The sequence below is a fragment of the Coregonus clupeaformis genome, unplaced genomic scaffold (genome assembly GCF_020615455.1).
Source record: "Coregonus clupeaformis isolate EN_2021a unplaced genomic scaffold, ASM2061545v1 scaf1090, whole genome shotgun sequence".
Taxonomy (NCBI): Eukaryota; Metazoa; Chordata; class Actinopteri; order Salmoniformes; family Salmonidae; genus Coregonus; species Coregonus clupeaformis.
In genome coordinates this window covers 162,984-181,318 of record NW_025534544.1, presented here as the reverse complement: position 1 = coordinate 181,318, position 18,335 = coordinate 162,984, and the positions used below count along the sequence as shown (strand labels likewise).

The 18,335-nt window shown below is 44.2% G+C and overlaps 1 protein-coding gene across 1 annotated transcript; it reads right to left on the bottom strand.

Moving 5' to 3' along the window:
• Positions 1–1,442: 1,442 nt before the first annotated feature.
• On the bottom strand, positions 1,443–15,119 carry LOC121587316 (steroidogenic acute regulatory protein, mitochondrial). Its single transcript, XM_045217520.1, is given in 9 exon segments — positions 1,443–1,840; positions 4,314–4,407; positions 7,108–7,216; positions 7,219–7,291; positions 12,657–12,812; positions 13,983–14,092; positions 14,359–14,470; positions 14,472–14,488; positions 15,056–15,119. Coding segments are annotated over 9 exon segments (891 nt in total). The 3' UTR covers positions 1,443–1,684.
• Positions 15,120–18,335: the final 3,216 nt, after the last annotated feature.

The window sequence follows — 18,335 nt, the reverse complement described above, 5'->3', positions numbered from 1 at the left end:
AGGCCTGCCCTGAGAACAGCCTTTGTTTCCAATACTGCGATGCTGCTTGTCCTCCCTGCTGCACTAAAACCATCATTAGCTGTTCATCCTCTTCTCTGTCCGCCACTTTATTAATGTTGTTCTTTATGACGTGGAAGGTAGCTTAGTGGTTAAGAGCGTTGTGCCAGTAATCGAAAGGTCGCTGGTTCTAATCCCCGAGCCGATTCAGGTGAAACATCTGTCGATGTGCCCTTGAGCAAGGCACTTAACCTAATTGCTCCTGTAAGTCGCTCTAGATAAAAGCGTCTACTAAAATGTACAAAGAACTGGGTTTGGAAAATACTTGCTGGAAGCAATATTTGAAGACCATAAAGGTTATTTTATTTTCCTCTCCAGAATGCGCCACATCATACTGTACGGTCAGCTAAATATTGCATCTGATAGTAGACTGAAAGGCATTTCTTTTGTAGGTGTTTCAAGCAGTAGCAGACTTACAGAAGACACAGAAATACATAGTCATGAGGTTTGTGTGGTACAGTATATTATTCATTAATTCCTATTATGAGCTCAGCTTGTTCTCTCAGACAGGCAGATGTGTGTGTGTGCGGCGCGTGTGCGTGTGTGTGTGTGTGTGTGTGTGTGCTGAGTGAGTGCGTGTGTGCGGCGTGCGTGCGTGTGTGTACGTGCGTGCGTGTGTGTGTGTGTGTGTGTGTGTGTGCGTGTGTGTGTGTGTGTGTGTGTGTGTGTGTGTGTGTGTGTGTGCGTGAGTGCGTGTGTGTGTGTAGTGCGTGTGTGCTGCTGCGTGCGGTGTGTGTGTGTGCGTGCGTGCGTGCGTGTGTCGATGTGTGTGTGTGTGTGTGTGTGTGCGTGTGTGTGTGTGTGTGTGTGTGTGTGTGTGTGTGCGTGTGCGTGTGTGCGTGTGTGTGTGTGTGTGTGTGTGTCGTGAGTGCGTGTGTGCGTGCGTGCGTGTGTGTGCATGTGTGTGTGTGCCGGTGCGCAGTGTTGGGGAGTGTGAACTCACATGTAATGTAACTACATTTTGCAGTAGCTTGGTGGTAGTTGAGCTCATTACTTTTTTTGTAGTGGTGTAGCTAACTACTGGAATTACACACTACTTCTTTTTTCTATAATAAAATATGGGTAAAGTAGGCAATCATTTCCTTTCTTTTTCGGCATCCCACCTGCCTAATTTTCACTTAAAACATTGTTTTGTTGTCTTTTAACAGGCAAAGTTACACATTATGTTAACATACGACCCCCAAGTGAACTGTCTTTGCAATGTGTAGTCTATGACGTTTCAGATGTAGATATGATAATTTATCACAAAGTAGTTTGGATGTAGTGAACTACTTTTTACAAAGTAACTTTAGTTAGGTAAACTATATTTTTTCTTAAGGGTAGCTTTAGTGTAGCTTAACTTCTTCCAGTGTGAAGTAATTGGTAGCTTGGTAATCTGTATTTTCAGAGTAGCTTCTCCAACACTTCCCGTGCGTGTTTGTGCGCATCTGTCACACACCGTGGCAGAGAGGGCACCCTGGCATGTCTTCACAGCGGTGGTGGCTCTCCTCTGGGTGCTCCTAGTGAAAGGCCAGAGCCAGCCTGCAGACGGTTCTGTCTCTCTTGTGTGTGAATGGTAGCCTGGTCCTGCAGTCGCTCTCTACGTCTGTCTCTGTCTCTGTCTCTGCCCTCAAGCACTCAACTCCAATTAGTGTGGTGGTTGTCTGGCTCCGGACTCTGTGGGAGCATGGTGGTGTGTGTGTCGCTGAGTGGGTCCCTCGGCCAGCCGTCTGCGCAGATACCGGGTGAAATCCACCTGCGCTCGCGGCAACGCTTGATTGACGATTGACTTTGGCAACCAGCCCTGAAAATACAGACAGATTCATCCTTCAGACCCCTATGTGTAAATGAGGTGTCATCATGGTGGAAGGATTGGAAGATTAATTTGCCTTTTGTCGTGTTTAGTCTTATGAAGAACTGTGAAGTGCACCTATGACAGCCGAGCCTCACTATGACAGCTGCTTCAGCGGGGTTCCATTTCCTGCACATGCATAGTCGTGTGCTTGCATTTCATTGGATGGGCTTGCTTGGTCATACATGTTCTCTTAAGGAAGTTCTATGACTTACTAGTACAGCAGTCTTAGCAACCTGAAGACCCATAGAAGGTTCCAGAAGCTGAAAATGAAAGCTACATTTCCTGTGAAACATCACGCTTAGCTTAAATTGACAGAAAGTCTTTAGAGGAAGATAAAAACCCCAATGGCAGCAGCAGGAGGTGTGTTGGTGTGAGTGTGAGTGTGTCAAACGGAGTGAATAGAGCCGTCAGTTTGTTTGATTATTCGATAGTACAGCAGGCTACTGACTGCTATTAGCTATAGGTCATTTTCACAGCAGCTTTAGTTGTAGATGGTGGCCTTGAATATCAATTCAGACCCCACCTTTAGTAGCCTGAGTGCCTGAGTGCTGTCATGCACAAACAGACTGGTACTTTAGCGCAGGTCTGAATTGATATTCAAGAGCTAAACTGACATTTGATAACATCCTAGTCAATGTGTAGCCTAACAAGTTGGGGTCAATCAATTCTAATTCAAGTCACTCAATTCAAGAAGTGGATACAAAAATATCATAATATATATATAACAGTAGCAGTCTAAAGTTTGGACACACCTACTCATTCCAGGGTTTTTCTTTATTTTTTTTACTATTTTCTACATTGTAGAATAACAGTGAAGACATCAAAACTATGAAATAACACATACGGAATCATGTAGTAACCAAAAAGCGTTCAACAAATCAAAATATACTTTATATTGGAGATTCTTCAAAGTAGCCACCCTTTGCCTTGATGACAGCTTTGCACACTCTTGGCATTCTCTCAACCAGCTTCACCTGGAATGCTTTTTTCCAACAGTCTTGAAGGAGTTCCCACATATGTTGAGCACTTGTTGGCTGCTTTTTCTTCACTCTGCCGTCCGACTCATCCCAAACCATCTCAATTGGGTTGAGGTCGGGTGATTGTGGCGGCAGGTCATCTGATGCAGCACTCCATCACTCTCCTTCTAGGTAAAATAGCCCTTACACAGCCTGGAGGGGTGTTGGGTTATTGTCCTGTTGAAAAACAAATGACAGTCCCACTAAGCCCAAACCAGATGGGATGGCGTATCGCTGCAGAATGCTGTGGTAGCCATGCTGGTTAAGTGTGCCTTGAATTTTTAATAAATCACAGACAGTGTCACCAGCAAAGCACCCCCACACCATAACACCTCCTCCTCCATGCTTTACGGTGGGAACTACACATGGGGAGATCATCCGTTCACCCACACCGCGTCTCACAAAGACACAGCGGTTGGAACCAAAATCTCCAATTTGGACTCCAGACCAAAGGACACATTTCCACCTGTCTAATGTCCATTGCTTGTGTTTCTTGGCCCAAGCAGGTCTCTTCTTCTTATTGGTGTCCTTTAGTAGTGGTTTCTTTGCAGCAATTTTACCATGAAGGCCTGATTCACACAGTCCCCTCTGAACAGTTGCTGTTGCGATGTGTCTGTGACTTGAACTCTGTGAAGCATTTATTTGGGCTGCAATTTCGGAGGCTGGTATCTCTAATGAACTTATCTTCTGCAGCAGAAGTAACTCTGGGTCTTCCATTCCTGTGGTTGTCCTCATGAGAGCCAGTTTCATCATAGAGCTTGATGGTTTTTGCGACTGCACTTGAAGAAACTTTCAAAGTTCTTGAAATGTTCCATATTGACTGACCTTCATGTCTTAAAGTAATGATGGACAGTCGTTACTCTTTGCTTATTTGAGCAGTTCTTGCCATAATATGGACTTGGTCTTTTAAACAAGTAGGGCTATCTTCTGTATACCCCCTACTTTGTCACAACACAACTGATTGGCTCAAACGCATTAAGAAGGAAATAATTTTCACAAATTAACCTGTTAATTGAAATGCATTCAAGGTGACTACCTCATGAAGCTGGTTGAGAGAATGCCAAGAGTGTGCAAAGCTGTCATCAAGGCAAAGGGTGGCTATTTGAAGAATCTCAAATATAAAATATATTTAGATTTGTTTAACACTTTTTTTGGTTACTACATGATTCCATATGTGTTATTTCATAGTTTTGATGTCTTCACTATTATTCTACAATGTCAGAAAATAGTAAAAAAAAAAAAACTTGAATGAGTAGGTGTGTCCAAACTTTTGACTGGTAGTGTATATATATATATACATACATACATACACACACACACACACACACACACACACACACACACACACACACATACATATATATATATATATAGTGTGTGTGTATGTATATATTTATCGATCTCACCTTAACATCCATGTTGAGGAGCCAGGTAAAGTGACTCCTTCCTGTTTGGTTTGCCAGGGCCTCGATGATAATACAAGTTGGACCATCCTCCGCTCTGTTCAGATCAAGTCAACAAAAATCACTCAGTAAAAAACTATATTACTGATGTAATGTATACAAACCTACAGCATGGTATTAACTCAACCTCAAATAACCTTTTATATCAATGCCAAATGTTTCAGAGCAGTGCATCAAACAACCTGGTCCCAGATCTGTTCCTGCTCTATGGCCAACAGCTATGGTCGCTATCATGCCAATTACCACAACAGTTGGCTATACAGCAGAATACGCAAAAATACATATTATTCAAGGTAAGCTGTGGTGATGTGTTGTGGGTGTTGGTCAGCAGCCAGGACATAGGGAGTTGAGGGGATGTGTTGAACAGTAGCCAGGACATAGAGAGTTGAGGGGATGTGTTGAACAGTAGCCAGGACATAGAGAGTTGAGGTGATGTGTTGAACAGTAGCCAGGACATAGAGAGTTGAGGTGATGTGTTGAAACAGCAGCCAGGACATAGAGAGTTGAGGGGATGTTGAACAGTAGCCAGGACATAGAGAGTTGAGGTGATGTGTTGAACAGTAGCCAGACATAGAGAGTTGAGGGGATGTGTTGAACAGTAGCCAGGACATAGAGAGTTGAGGTGATGTGTTGAACAGTAGCCAGGACATGAGAGTTGAGGGGATGTGTTGAACAGTAGCCAGGACATAGAGAGTTGAGGTGATGTGTTGAACAGTAGCCAGGACATAGGAGTTGAGGGGATGTGTTGAACAGTAGCCAGGACATAGAGAGTTGAGGTGATGTGTTGAACAGTAGCCAGACATAGAGAGTTGAGGTGATGTGTTGAACAGTAGCCAGGACATAGAGAGTTGAGGTGATGTGTTGAACAGTAGCCAGGACATAGAGAGATTGAGGGATGTGTTGTACAGTAGCCAGGACATAGAGAGTTGAGGGGATGTGTTGAACAGTAGCGGACATAGAGAGTTGAGGTGATGTGTTGAACAGTAGCCAGGACATAGAGAGTTGAGGGGGATGTGTTGTACAGTAGCCAGGACATAGAGAGTTGAGGGGATGTGTTGAACAGTAGCCAGGACATAGAGAGTTGAGGGGATGTGTTGAACAGCAGCCGGACATAGAGAGTTGAGGTGATGTGTTGAACAGTAGCCAGGACATAGAGAGTTGAGGGGATGTGTTGTACAGTAGCCAGGACATAGAGAGTTGAGGGGATGTGTTGAACAGTAGCCAGGACATGGAGAGTTGAGGGGATGTGCTGAACAGTAGCCAGGACATAGAGAGTTGAGGTGATGTGTTGAACAGTAGCCAGGACATAGAGAGTTGAGGGGATGTGTTGTACAGTAGCCAGGACATAGAGAGTTGAAGGGATGTGTTGAACAGCAGCCAGGACATAGAGAGTTGAGGTGATGTGTTGAACAGCAGCCAGGACATAGAGAGTTGAGGTGATGTGTTGAACAGTAGCCAGGACATAGAGAGTTGAGGGGATGTGTTGAACAGTAGCCAGGACATAGAGAGTTGAGGTGATGTGTTGAACAGTAGCCAGGACATAGAGAGTTGAGGTGATGTGTTGAACAGTAGCCAGGACATAGAGAGTTGAGGGATGTGTTGAACAGTAGCCAGGACATAGAGAGTTGAGGTGATGTGTTGAACAGTAGCCAGGACATAGAGAGTTGAGGGATGTGTTGAACAGTAGCCAGGACATAGAGAGTTGAGGTGATGTGTTGAACAGTAGCCAGGACATAGAGAGTTGAGGGGATGTGTTGAACAGTAGCCAGGACATAGAGAGTTGAGGTGATGTGTTGAACAGTAGCCAGGACATAGGGGAGTTGAGGGGATGTGTTGAACAGTAGCCAGGACATAGAGAGTTGAGGTGATGTGTTGAACAGTAGCCAGGACATAGAGAGTTGAGGTGATGTGTTGAACAGTAGCCAGGACATAGAGAGTTGAGGTGATGTGTTGAACAGTAGCCAGGACATAGAGAGTTGAGGGGATGTGTTTGTACAGTAGCCAGGACATAGAGAGTTGAGGGGATGTTGAACAGTAGCCAGGACATAGAGAGTTGAGGTGATGTGTTGAACAGTAGCCAGGACATAGAGAGTTGAGGGGATGTGTTGTACAGTAGCCAGGACATAGAGAGTTGAGGGGATGTGTTGAACAGTAGCCAGGACATAGAGAGTTGAGGGGATGTGTTGAACAGTAGCCAGGACATAGAGAGTTGAGGTGATGTGTTGAACAGTAGCCAGGACATAGAGAGTTGAGGGGATGTGTTGTACAGTAGCCAGGACATAGAGAGTTGAGGGGATGTGTTGAACAGTAGCCAGGACATAGAGAGTTGAGGGGATGTGTTGAACAGTAGCCAGGACATAGAGAGTTGAGGGTGATGTGTTGAACAGTAGCCAGGACATAGAGAGTTGAGGGGATGTGTTGTACAGTAGCCAGGACATAGAGAGTTGAAGGGATGTGTTGAACAGCAGCCAGGACATAGAGAGTTGAGGTGATGTGTTGAACAGCAGCCAGGACATAGAGAGTTGAGGTGATGTGTTGAACAGTAGCCAGGACATAGAGAGTTGAGGGGATGTGTTGAACAGTAGCCAGGACATAGAGATTAACTAGAGACTTATCTCATATCTTTGCAATGGCACTTCTGTGACAGCATGAGCCATACACAGGCTTTGGTCCAAGCGCTCCCCTCTATCCAACTCTATGAGCCAGGCTTATCCGAGCAAAGCCGTGTTGGTGTTACCTGACGAAGCCTTTCTGAGGAGGGAAGGACTCCAGGTGCGTGGCTGCTCCCCCCAGATAGATACATGACTCCTGTCTGGAGAAGTGTCTCACACTCAGGAAGTCTCTCGGCCTATCAGGTTGCCGGCTGTCTCTGCTGACACCTCATGCGTAACCATGGTTTCCGGGCCAGCTTGCTTTAGAACCTTCAACACAAGAGACAGACCAATACAATCTCATTCAATGTACTGCTACGTGTTCCCAAATAGGACCCTATTCCCTATATGGCGCACTACTTTCTCTTGTCAAAAACTAGTACACTGTATAGGGAATAGGGTGGCAATTTGGGATGCAGACTTCATAATGCCAGCTGAAGACACAGGATCTGCCGTAGTAGTTTTGTTCTTCCCTCATCAGAATGCCTTGAGACAAGTGTGATATCCTGGCGTTGTAAAGACTATCGACACTGTGTGTGTCCATGTCTACCGTAAAACTTCAATTAATAGCCCGGGCGTTTATTTGCTTCAATCACTGAACACAACAGTCGCTTATTAGAGACAGGATTCTATTTGAGCCAGGCGTCTATTTCCTTAATGCGTACAGCTTTAGCTAATTTGCATAGTTAATTGTTTAATTCCAGCATTTTATATACATGTATTCATTTCCTGCAATAATGTGTTATCATTTACACACTGTGTCACGTTTCTTGTTTTAGTTTGCCTCTATAAAAAAAAGCATTATTCTCCTCTTTGACTGTGCATTTCTGGCAGGTCAGACGATGTCTGGGGGTCTGTAGTCCCGAAGTTGTTGACTGTTTTACGCTTGCCAGTTAGCTAGCAGTTCTCAGCTGTTAGCAGCCAATGGCTAAGCAGTTTCTTACTGCCGATTTAAAAAACACGATTGCCATCATTTTTCCTAGTCATTACTGAATTATTGAAACACCTTGAGTCGACTGACACACCGGGCGTGTCAATCTAAATAACATAATAAAAAAATCCCCATCAAAATCCGTCAGTTTAAGCGTCGGCTGCGTCTAAATCCACCGCGTCCGCCGATGTCGCATTTGCACATCTGAGGTGAAAGGTGGCAGAGCTAGAGCGGTGTTTGTCAGACCATGAGACGTCCCAACCAAATCGGTCTTCTCACAAAAGGTCTCTGTAGCGTCCGAACGCTCTACGACCCCCACAAGTGTCAGGGGACTCGTCTGAAGTCGGTACCGTCGATGTGCCAACTTCTGTTTGTAGCGTCCGAACCGTTTGGGCTACAAACTAATGTGACCCCACTGTGGAAAGGGGAGATTCTCACGAACACGATAGCGTTCTCGATGACTCCCACAAGTGTCACGGGACTCTTCTGAAGGTAAACTGTACCGGTAAAAAAAAAATGAATGGAAGTATGAAGGTAGTTCTATGCCTACCCAAAAAAAGGGTTAAATATGTGTGAAAATAAAAATATATACAGTACCAGTCAAAAGTATGGACACACCTACTCATTCAAGTGTTTTTCTTTATTTTTACTCTTTTCTACATTGTAGAATAATAGTGAAGACATCAAAACTATGAAATAACACATATGGAATCATGTAGTAACCAAGAAAGTGTAAAACAAATCAAAATAGATTTTAGATTCTTCAAAGTAGCCACCCTTTGCCTTGATGACAGCTTTGCACACTCTTGGCATTCATTCAACCAGCTTCACCTGGAATGCATTTCAATTAACAGGTGTGCCTTCTTAAAAGTTAATTAGTGGAATTTTTTTTCCTTCTAAATGCGTTTGAGCCAATCAGTTGTGTTGTGACAAGGTGGGGGGGGCTATACAGAAGATAGCCCTATTTGGTAAAAGACCAAGTCCATATTTGGTAAGAACAGCTCAAATAAGCAAAGACAAACGACTGTCCATCATTACTTTAAGACATGAAGGTCAGCCAGTCCAGAAAATGTCATGAACTTTGAAAGTTTCTTCAAGCGACCGGGAGACCCATGGGGCGGCGCACAATTGGCCCAGTGTCGTCCAGGGTAGGGGAGGGAATGGCCGGCAGGGATGTAGCTCAGTTGGTAGAGCATGGCATTTGCAACGCCAGGGTTGTGGGTTCGATTCCAGTATAACAAATAAAAATGTATGCGCTCTGGATAAGAGCGTCTGCTAAATGACTAAAATGTAAAATGTAAATGTAAGTGCAGTCACAAAAACCATCAAGAGCTATGATGAAACTGGCTCTCATGAGGACCGCCACAGGAAAGGAAGACCCAGAGTTAACTCTGCTACAGAGGATAAGTTCATTAGAGTTACCAGCCTCAGAAATTGCAGCCCAAATAAATGTTTCACAGAGTTCAAGTAACAGACACATCTCAACATCAACTGTTCAGAGGAGACTACGTGAATCAGGCCTTCATGGTCGAATTGCTGCAAATAAACCTTTACTAAAGGACACCAATAAGAAGAAGAGACCTGCTTGAGCCAAGAAACACGAGCAATGGACATTAGACCGGTGGAAATGTGTCCTTTGGTCTGGAGTCCAAATTGGAGATTTTTGGTTCCAACCGCCGTGTCTTTGTGAGACGCGTTGTGGGTGAACAGATGATCTCCGTATGTGTATTTCCCACCGTAAAGCAGGGAGTAGGATGTGTGATGGTGTGGGGGTGCTTTGCTGGTGACACTGTCTGTGATTTATTTAGAATTCAAGGCACAATTAACCAGCATGGCTACCACAGCATTCTGCAGCGATACGGCATCCCATCTGGTTTGGGCTTAGTGGGACTATCATTTGTTTTTCAACAGGACAATGACCCAACACCCCTCCAGGCTGTGTAACGGCTATTTGACAAAGAAGGAGAGTGATGGAGTGCTGCATCAGATGACCTGGCCTCCACAATCACCCGAACTCAACCCAATTGAGATGGTTTGGGATGAGTTGGACCGCAGAGCGAAGGAAAAGCAGCCAACAAGTGCTCAGCATATGTGGGAATTCCTTCAAGACTGTTGGAAAAAGCATTCCAGGTGAAGCTGGCTGAGTGTGCAAAGCTGCCATCAAGGCAAAGGGTGGCTACTTTGAAGAATATAAAATATATTTTTGATTTGTTTAACACTTTTTTTGGTTACTACATGATTCCATATGTGTTATTTCATAGTTTTGATGTCTTCACTATTATTCTGCAATGTAGAAAATAGTGAAAATAAAGAAAAACCTTTGAATGAGTAGGTGTGTCCAAACTTTTGACTGGTACTGTATCTCCTAGATATAGGACAGACACTCAATAACCTTGTTTCTCATGGTTTCTGTTTTGACTGTCTTGTTTTGCCATTTAATGAATGTGTTGTTCAATGCGTTTCTCTGGGCTATAGTAGTAAAGGCCAAACTCAATATTTTATCAAATAATTTGGTAATATATTTTGTTTATACCTAAAGGGGTCCTAAAATTCAAAATCAAAAAGCTGAATGATCCATAGTATGCCCATCTTAAAACAATTCCATATGTCAGCTTAGATGAGTCTGCTTACCTTGATGTTTTTAAACAATTTTCATAATATTTGATTGAAGAAGAAAGATAAACATACAATAATTTGCACGTTGCTTTTTCTTTTTCCCCTAATCCTTCAGAACATTCCCTATTGATCCCTGACCCCTCCCTGTTTCCCACCCATCCCAATGTCTCCCACTCCCCCTCACCCCGAAAATCAGAGAAAAAAAAAAAAAACGTTAAAATAAAGAATTAAAGTAATACAAATAAAATAATAATAATTGTTATAATAATAATAATAATCGAAATACAGTGGCAAGAAAAATTATGGAACCCTTTGGAATTACCTGGATTTCTGAATAAACTGGTCATAAAATTTGATCTGATCTTCATCTAAGTCACAGCAATAGACAAACACAGTGTGCTTAAACTAATAACACACAAATTATTGGATTTTTCTTGTCTATATTGAATACATCATTTAAACATTCACAGTGTAGGTTGGAAAAAAGTATGTGAACCCCTAGGCTAATAACGTCTCCAAAAGCTAATTGGAGTCAGGTGTCAGCTAACCTGGAGTCCAATCAATGAGACGAGATTGGAGATGTTGGTTAGAGCTGCCTTGCCCTATAAAAAAAAACACTCACAAAATTAGAGTTTGCTATTCACAAGAAGCATTGCCCTGATGTGAACCATGCCTCGAACAAAAGAGATCTCAGAAGACCTAAGATTAAGAATCGTTGGCTTGCATAAAGCTGGAAAGGGTTACAAACGTATCTCTAAAAGCCTTGATGTTCATCAGTTCACGGTAAGACAAATTGTCTATAAATGGAGAAAGTTCAGCACTGTTGCTACTCTCCCGAGGAGTGGCCGTCCTGCAAAGATGACTGCAAGAGCACAGCGCAGAATGCTCAATGAGGATAGAGTGTCAGCTAAAGACTTACAGAAAATCTCTGGAACATGCTAACATCTCTGTTGACGAGTCTACGATACGTAAAACACTAAACAAGAACGGTGTTCATGGGACTTTGCTGCACGTCTGAAGTTCACAATGTTCCTGGATGTTCCACAGCGCTACTGGCAAAATATTCTGTGGACAGATTAAACTAAAGTTGAGTTGTTTGGAAGGAACACACAACACTGTGTGTGGAGAAAAAAAGGCACAGCACACCAACATCAAAACCTCATCCCAATGTAATGCTATCTGTCCGCCAACTGAAGCTCAACAGAAGTTGGGTGATGCAACAGGACAACGACTGAAAACACAGAAGTAAATCAACAACAGAATGGCTTCAACAGAAGAAAATACGCCTTCTGGAGTGGCCCAGTCAGAGTTCTGACCTCAACCCGATTGAGATGCTGTGGCATGACCTCAAGAGAGCGGTTCACACCAGACATCCCAAGAATATTGCTGAACTGAAACAGTTTTTAAAGAGGAATGGTCCAAAATTCCTCCTGACCGTTGTGCAGGTCTGATTTGCAACTCAGAAAACGTTTGGTTGAGGTTATTGCTGCCAAAGGAGGGTCAACCAGTTATTAAATCCAAGGGTTCACATACTTTTCCCACCCTGCACTGTGAATGTTTACACAGTATGTTCAATAAAGACACGAAAACGTATAATTGTTTGTGTGTTATTAGTTTAAGCAGACTGTGTTTGTCTATTTTTGTGACTTAGATGAAGATCAGATCAAATTTTATGACCAATTTATGCAGAAATGCAGGTAATTCCAAAAGGTTCACATACTTTTTCTTGCCACTGTAGTTATAAAATATGCCTAAATTGTTCATGAGAGTTTTAGAAACACCTTGTTACAAATATTTTACAGTTTACAGACGCCCTGATACACATACTTAGAAGGTAAATACTATACCAGTTGGATAATAACACGTGTGTACATGTAGAATAGAAATGTAAAGGATGCCATAATAGATAGAGGAAGGAGAACAGAAGATAATAATAATAATAATAATAATAATAATAATAATAATAATAATATGCCATTTAGCAGAGGCTTTTATCCAAAGCAACTTACAGTCATCAATGATATCCTAAGGGGAGGTGTTAAGATTACACACTGACCAACAGCTGCCCTACTATGACGGAACAGTTACCTTGATGTTTTTGATGCTTGGGTTCCACTGGTGCATCTCCTCGACCTTCCACAGGATGTGATGTATCTCTTCTGGGGTGGCTTCTAACACAGTCTCCAGTCTGAAGACCTTCCTGTCCCCCGGCAACACTTTACTGTAGACCACAACCCCGTTCTCCTGTGACGACACACAGTGTTTACGGGAAAGTTACAAGACGTTTTGGAATGTGGCGTCCATAGGGTTTCCTTTTTTTTAACAACAACTGTTTTTTTCAGGAAGGTTTCTAACGATGTCCCTGGTTTCCTATACAACACAATTACTGAACGTTCTCTTGTGATAGTCTTTCTACTTCCATTTGGTTCTGAGATTACAGAAAGTTTCTCTACTCCAGAGTTATAACGTTTTGGCAGTGAGTGAGGCATCTATATGCATATACCGGGACAAGATTTCCAATGCCAATAGCTATTTAGATCAAGTCCCAGTTTTACCTAAATGTCAAGTAACGGAAAGAGAAAGTTTGGCAATGTGGCAATAGTATGCATCCTACAAGATATAGTTACAGAAAGAACGTTGAGTCTCTTGTGAGAGACTATGAGCGTAAGAGTAGCCAAGTCCCCTGTAGATCAGTTGGTAGAGCATGGCGCTTGCAACCGCCAGGGTTGTGGGTTCGTTTCCCACGGGGCCAGTATGAAATGTATGCACTCACTAAAACTGTAAGTCAGTGTAAAAATGTAGCTACTGCTTTTGGAACAGCCAATTTAAATAACTAATAGCACATTTGGTTCTGGGTTCTGAGATTATACAAAGTGTATTTTCTCCTACAAGTCAAAAAGGGTCCCTTCTGAACTAAGTTGAATGCACTTGGCTGTTAAGTTGCTTTGGATGAGAACGTCTGCTAATTGACTAAAAGGTCAAAATGTTAGAAGGTTTGACATTGTGGCAACAATGGCCTATGTCAATTAGATTTGATGGGTTTTGAAGACGGGATACAATGGCGATAGCTATTCAGATCATCTACCTACCCCCTTGTCCTATAGTCAGATCATCTACCTACCCCCTTGTCCTATAGTCAGATCATCTACCTACCCCCTTGTCCTATAGTCAGATCATCTACCTACCCCCTTGTCCTATAGTCAGATCATGTACCTACCCCCTTGTCCTATATGACAGTTTGGTGGTTTGGCATCAGTATAAGGTTTCCATAGCAATAGCTATTTTTGGAAGCATTTTACACAGGAAGCAACACATTTTAAAGGGACAATACAGGATGGTTTGCCAAAAATCTATGTACCAATTCTGTATTGCCTCTTTAATCAACGCTAGACGGTTGTATGGATGATGCACTACCTCTGTGAGTTCTGTTGCCCATCCGTCCTTATCCTCCACAATGTCCAGAGCCTTGGTCAGCGCCTCGTGGCCTCGCCTTATGTACAGCAGCTCATCCTCTTTCAATGGGACTGGGTTGGCTATCTCTCTTCTGGAGCTCTCTGTAACACGTTTACATACACATGATAAAGGGGCCCCTCACAGCAGCGCTCACTTCGATCCAGTTGTAATTGAAGCTGTTTAATATTCAATGGTCAGTAAAAGTTTTATAGTAAAAAAAGTAATGCCCTTGGAAAATATGTCAATATAACTATGATAAGGGCAGTTTGTGCTCTGTGTAAAATAATAATGCCGTTGAAAATGTGTGTAATCTGTGTGTCATTCCTAGGCTTACCACTGTGCTGATGCTGAGCGGTGCCAGTCTGCCAACCCGTATGGTTGGTCCATGCTGGTAGTTGGGTCTGCCCACTCCTCTGCATGTGAGCAAGTTCCTGGCCGATCGCTGCGAGTAGCTGGCCGTTGCAGTCCTGTCATGGGACAACAACAACAACAACAACAACGATAATAACAGTCAGCACATTTTCATATAGCCTGTCAACTCCATTTCTTCATTATCAAGCCAAACATGTTTACCATGACACAGACTGCCACTCAGGATGGATTTGATCCATTCTGCATCTCAAAGTGCTGTACACTTGGCAGAGTTGTTGATGGGGACTTAAAGGACTTGTCAGGAAACACAAAGACTACTACTAGTCACAGCCAAGACGCCATAGTAATAACAGCAACAATAGATAACTCCATCCAGACGCATACGTGCACTGGCTGGTCCCAGACCTGTTTGTGCTGTCTTGCAACGACCATAAGAGGGAGTTGGCAAGGCAGCAGAAACCGATCTGGGACCAGGCTACGTGCATTGTGCACGACACGGTAATCCTACAATCTAAGGAATTAGAGAAATGTGATGTTTCTCTCCAGTGCTGCATCCAAAATGGCCCCCTATAGAGGGCCCTGGATAAAAAGTAGTGCACTACATAGGAAATAGGAGGCCATTTTGGGACACAACCAAGATGATATAGTTGTATGTTTTTTACCTGCCATGGTCCTGAGGTGAGGGTAGGAGATTCCACAGCAGAGCTTCACTACGGCAGGCAGCATTACTGTAATGTTGGCGACAGCGACGGCAGCTGGAGTCTGCCAGGCTCCAGGCTTTTATAGGACCTCTGAAGGACAAGAGAGGAGATAAGGGGATCGGTTAGAGGATAGGATTGTAAAACTGAATTCTGGCCCCAAGGTTGTTGTTAAAGACACACAGCTGCTTCCTTTAGAGGTATTTTATGTGTGGTTTGAGAAAGGAGAGAATAAATCATGAGGATCCATGTATACAATAATAATCCACAACCATTATCAGAATGACAAGTCTACACATAGTATGCTCTGTATTCTAGTGACGGCTCATCCTATATAACTACTGCAGAATGAGAAGTGTACATATAAAAATCAAATCAAATCATATTTTATTTGCCACATGCGCCGAATACAACAGGTGTAGACCTTACAGTGAAATGCTTACTTACAAGCCCTTAACCAACAATGCAGTTTTAAGAAAAATAAGGGTAGAGTTAAAGTGACTATGCATAGATAATAACCAGAGAGTAGCAGCAGCGTAAAAGAGGGGGTGGGGTGGGGGGGGTAATGCAAATAGTCTGTGTAGCCATGATTAGCTTGGGGGTAGAAGCTGTAGTTACCTACCCTTACCACCTGGGGGCGCCCATCAGGAAGTCCAGGATCCAGTTGCAGAGGGCGGTGTTTAGTCCCAGGGTCCTTAGCTTAGTGATGAGCTTTGAGGGTACTATGGTGTTGAATGCTGAGCTGTAGTCAATGAATAGCATTCTCACATAGGTTTTCCTCTTGTCCAGGTGGGAAAGGGCAGTGTGGAGTGCAATAGAGATTGCATTACATTTACATTACATTTTAGTCATTTAGCAGACGCTCTTATCCAGAGCGACTTACAGGAGCAATTAGGGTTAAGTGCCTTGCTCAAGGGCACATTTACGTCATTTAGCAGACGCTCTTATCCAGAGCGACTCACCAATTGGTGCGTTCACCCTATAGCCAGTGGGATAACCACTTTACAATTTTTTTGGGGGGGTAGAAGGATTACTTTATCCTATCCCAGGTATTCCTTAAAGAGTGGGGTTTCAAATGTCTCCGGAAGGTGGTGAGTGACTCTGCTGTCCTGGCGTCGTGAGGGGAGCTTGTTCCACCATTGGGGTGCCAGAGCAGCGAACAGTTTTGACTGGGCTGAGCGGGAACTATGCTTCCGCAGAGGAAGGGAGCCAGCAGGCCAGAGGTGGATGAACGCAATGCCCTCGTTTGGGTGTAGGGACTGATCAGAGCCCGAAGGTACAGAGGTGCCGTTCCCCTCACTGCTCCATAGGCAAGCACCATGGTCTTGTAGCGGATGCGAGCTTCAACTGGAAGCCAGTGGAGGTGCGGAGGAGGGGGGTGACGTGAGAGAACTTGGGAAGGTTGAACACCAGACGGGCTGCGGCATTCTGGATGAGTTGTAGGGGTTTAATGGCACAGGCAGGGAGGCCAGCCAACAGCGAGTTGCAGTAGTCCAGACGGGAGATGACAAGTGCCTGGATTAGGACCTGTGCCGCTTCCTGTGTAAGGCAGGGTCGTACTCTCCGAATGTTGTAGAGCATGAACCTGCAGGAGCGGGTCACCGCCTTGATGTTGGCGGAGAAACGACAGGGTGTTGTCCAGGGTCACGCCTAGGCTCTTCGCACTCTGGGAGGAGGACACAGCGGAGTTGTCAACCGTGATGGCGAGATCATGGAACGGGCAGTCCTTCCCCGGGAGGAAGAGCAGCTCCGTCTTGCCAGGGTTCAGCTTGAGGTGGTGATCCGTCATCCATACTGATATGTCTGCCAGACATGCAGAGATGCGATTCGCCACCTGGTTATCAGAAGGGGGGAAAGGAGAAGATTAGTTGTGTATCGTCAGCGTAGCAATGATAGGAGAGGCCATGTGAGGATATGACAGAGCCAAGTGACTTGGTGTATAGGGAGAAAAGGAGAGGGCCTAGAACTGAGCCCTGGGGGACACCAGTGGTGAGAGCACGTGGTGCGGAGACAGCTTCTCGCCACGCCACTTGGTAGGAGCGACCGGTCAGGTAGGACGCAATCCAGGAGTGAGCCGCGCCGGAGATGCCCAGCTCGGAGAGGGTGGAGAGGAGGATCTGATGGTTCACAGTATCAAAGGCAGCAGACAGGTCTAGAAGGACAAGAGCAGAGGAGAGAGAGTTAGCTTTAGCAGTGCGGAGAGCCTCCGTGACACAGAGAAGAGCAGTCTCAGTTGAATGACCAGTCCTGAAACCTGACTGGTTTGGATCAAGAAGGTCATTCTGAGAGAGATAGCAAGAGAGTTGGCTAAAGACGGCACGCTCAATAGTTTTGGAAAGAAAAGAAAGAAGGGATACTGGTCTGTAGTTGTTGACATCAGTGGGATCGAGTGTTGGTTTCTTGAGAAGGGGAGCAACTCTCGCTCTCTTGAAGACGGAAGGGACATGGCCAGCGGTCAAGGATGAGTTGATCAGCGAGGTGAGGTAGGGGAGAAGGTCACCGGAGATGGTCTGGAGAAGAGAGGAGGGGGATGGGATCAAGCGGGCAGGTTGTTGGGCGGCCTGCAGTCACAAGTCGCAGGATTTTATCTGGAGAGAGAGGGGAGAAAGAAGTCAAAGCATAGGGTAGGGCAGTGTGAGTAGGACCAGCAGTGTCATTAGACTTAACAAACGAGGATCGAATCATCTGTGGATCTGTTGGATACATACATAAATGCATACATACAGTGGGGAAAAAAAGTATTTAGTCAGCCACCAATTGTGCAAGTTCTCCCACTTAAAAAGATGAGAGAGGCCTGTAATTTTCATCATAGGTACACGTCAACTATGACAGAAAAATGAGAAAAAATAAATCCAGAAAATCACATTGTAGGATTTTTATGAATTTATTTGCAAATGATGGTGGAAAATAAGTATTTGGTCAATAACAAAAAGTTTCTCAATACTTTGTTATATACCCTTTGTTGGCAATGACACAGGTCAAACGTTTTCTGTAAGTCTTCACAAGGTTTTCACACACTGTTGCTGGTATTTTGGCCCATTCCTCCATGCAGATCTCCTCTAGAGAAGTGATGTTTTGGGGCTGTTGCTGGGCAACACAGACTTTCAACTCCCTCCAAAGATTTTCTATGGGGTTGAGATCTGGAGACTGGCTAGGCCACTCCAGGACCTTGAAATGCTTCTTACGAAGCCACTCCTTCGTTGCCCGGGCGGTGTGTTTGGGATCATTGTCATGCTGAAAGACC